Source organism: Mandrillus leucophaeus, unplaced genomic scaffold (assembly GCF_000951045.1).
Source record: "Mandrillus leucophaeus isolate KB7577 unplaced genomic scaffold, Mleu.le_1.0 Scaffold165, whole genome shotgun sequence".
In the NCBI taxonomy this organism is placed as follows: Eukaryota; Metazoa; Chordata; class Mammalia; order Primates; family Cercopithecidae; genus Mandrillus; species Mandrillus leucophaeus.
Window position 1 is genome coordinate 3,322,681 of NW_012101643.1, and position 2,527 is coordinate 3,325,207.

At 49.3% G+C, this 2,527-nt stretch overlaps 1 protein-coding gene across 1 annotated transcript in view; it reads left to right on the forward strand.

The window, feature by feature from the left end:
• Positions 1-2,527, forward strand: part of NID1 (nidogen 1) — a 122,744-nt gene that overhangs the window by 1,236 nt on the left and 118,981 nt on the right. The window contains exon 2 of the mRNA XM_011976394.1: positions 105-294. Within this exon, the coding sequence (XP_011831784.1) occupies positions 105-294 (190 nt within the window). The remainder of the gene's footprint in view (positions 1-104; positions 295-2,527) is intronic.

The window sequence follows — 2,527 nt, forward strand, 5'->3', positions numbered from 1 at the left end:
ATGTGTCTTGGCAGTGATGCTGCTTTCCAGTTGGGCTCGTTTCAGAGTCCAGAGTCCAGAGCGGGAAACACAGGGCTCCCAGTGATCCAATTTCCTGTGGCCAGGCATTGTCACCACGGAGGCCCCAAACGAGGAGCGGGGCCAGATGACCTGCAGCTCCCTGGAGCCTCCCCGGGACTGGCCGGGCCTGGGGGCGCTGTCAACTTGTTGAAGTCCTTTCGTGCCGCTGCCTTCCTCCGCTGCGCACCATGTGGATTTCATATAAGGCTCGTGTGCATTCCAGAAGTGTTGGGGGTTGGTGGGGGGGAAGGGGGTTGGAACTGCAAACGCGGCGGCTGCAGCCTGTCCTGCCCGTGAAATGGCTGTGCTCCCGGTCTGGCCTGGGCACACTGCGCCTTAGACAACATTCACGTGGAACTTGTAGGCTTTAACTAAAACGAATGAGCCCTTCAAGTCTGGATCCACAAAGAGCCCTCTACCTTGTTGGTTGACTGCCCTGGCCTCTTTGGACACTGGTGAAGCCTGTAGATCCCTTTTCAGTATAATGCTTTTATTTCAGTTTTTAGAGAGACGAGGTCTTGCTCTGTTGCCCAGGCTGGGTGCAGTGGCGCCATCTTGGGTCACTGCAGCCTCCAACTCCTTGGCTCAAGCTGTCCTCTGGTCTCAGTCTCCTGAGTAGCTGGGACCACAGGTGAGTGCCACCACGCTGGGCAGTATAAAGTTTTAAATGCATAAAATAAAATCCACAAGATGACCAAGGAAGGCACTTATGTTGAAATACAGATCAAAATATTAAAAAACACACATCTTATGTTCTTATGTACTATATATGCTTATATGCTTTTTTTTTTTTTTTTTTTTTTGAGACAGAATCTTTCTCTATCCCCCAGGCTGGAGTAGTTCAGTGGCACAGTCTCAGCTCACTGCACCCTCCATCTCCTGGGTTCAAGTGATTCTCCTGCCTCAGCCTCCTGAGTAGCTGGGATTACAGGTGCCTACCACCACGCTTGGCTAATTTTTGTATTTTAAGTAGAGACATGGTTTCACCATGTGGGCCAGGCTAGTCTTGAACTCCTGACCTCAGATGATCTGCCTGCCTCAGCCTCCCAAAGTGCTGGGATTACAGGTGTGAGCCACCATTCCTGGCCCAATATATGCTTACCTTTTTTGTTTGTTTGTTTTTGTTTTTGAGATGAAGTCTCACTCTGTTGCCCAGGCTGGAGTGCAGTGTGAGATCTCAGCTCACTGTAACCTCCACCTCCCAGGTTCAAGTGATTCTCTTGCCTCAGCCTCTTGAGTAGCTGGGACTACAGGTACGCACCACCATGCCTGGCTAATTGTTGTATTTTCAATATAGATGGGGTTTCACCATGTTGGCCAGGCTGGTCTTGAACTCCTGACCTCGTGATCCACCCTCCTCGGCCTCCCCAAGTGCTGGGATTACGGCGTGAGCCACCACGCCTGGCCTATATGCTTACTTTTAACAACATTAAATAACAAGGTATAGCAGTGGACCCAAGGGCAGTTCAGGTAACGACTGAACTTTGAAGATCAATAGCAATATTCCAAGACACATGCAGCAACTATGATATGATACGAAAAGATCTGTGACTTCTATTAGTGACTGCTTTGTTACCTGCATTCATAATTAAAGGAAATGCTAAATACCAGTTTTTTGTTTTTTGTTTTTGTTTTTTTTTTGAGACAGAGTCTCGCTCTGTTGCCCGGACTGGAGTGCAGTGGCTCAATCTTGGCTCACTGCAACTCGCACCTCCTGGTTTCAAGAGATTGTCCTGCCTCAGCCTCCTGAGTAGCTGGGATTACGGCACTCACCACCATGCCTGGCTAATTTTTGTATTGTTTAGTAGAGATAGGATTTCACCATGTTGGCCAGGCTAAGTCTTTAACTCCTGACCTCAGGTGATCTGCCCACCTTGGCCTCCTAAAGTACTGGGATTATAGGCATGAGCCACCGTGCCCGGCCAGTTTATGGTTTTTCTCATGGAGAGACCCACTGAATAAGAACCTCTTCTTTTGTTTTCTTTTGAGACACAGTCTTACTCTGTCGCCCAGGATGGAGTACAGTGGCTTGATCGTGGCTCGCTGCGAACTTTGCCTCCTGGGTTCAAGCGATTCTTGTGCCTCAGTCTCCCGAGTAGCTGGGATTACAGACGCTAGCCACCACACCCGGCTAATTTTTGTATTTTTAGTAGGGATGGGGTTTCATCATCTGTAGCCAGGTTGGTCTTGAACTCCTGACCCCAGGTGATCCACCCGCCTTGGCCTCCCAAAGTGCTAGGATTACAGGCCCGCCTAAGAACCCTTTTGTTAAATTGAGACCTGCTCTCTTCCTTTACTTGTGACATCAGACTAACCGCACTAAATTCTAAAGGTCTAGAAAATCTATTTTTTTTTTTTTTTGAGACGGAGTCTCGCCCTGTCGCCCAGGCTGGAGTGCAGTGGTGCGATCTCAGCTCACTGCAAGCTCCGCCTCCCAGTCTCTGCATCAGGAATACTGGTGGAGAAG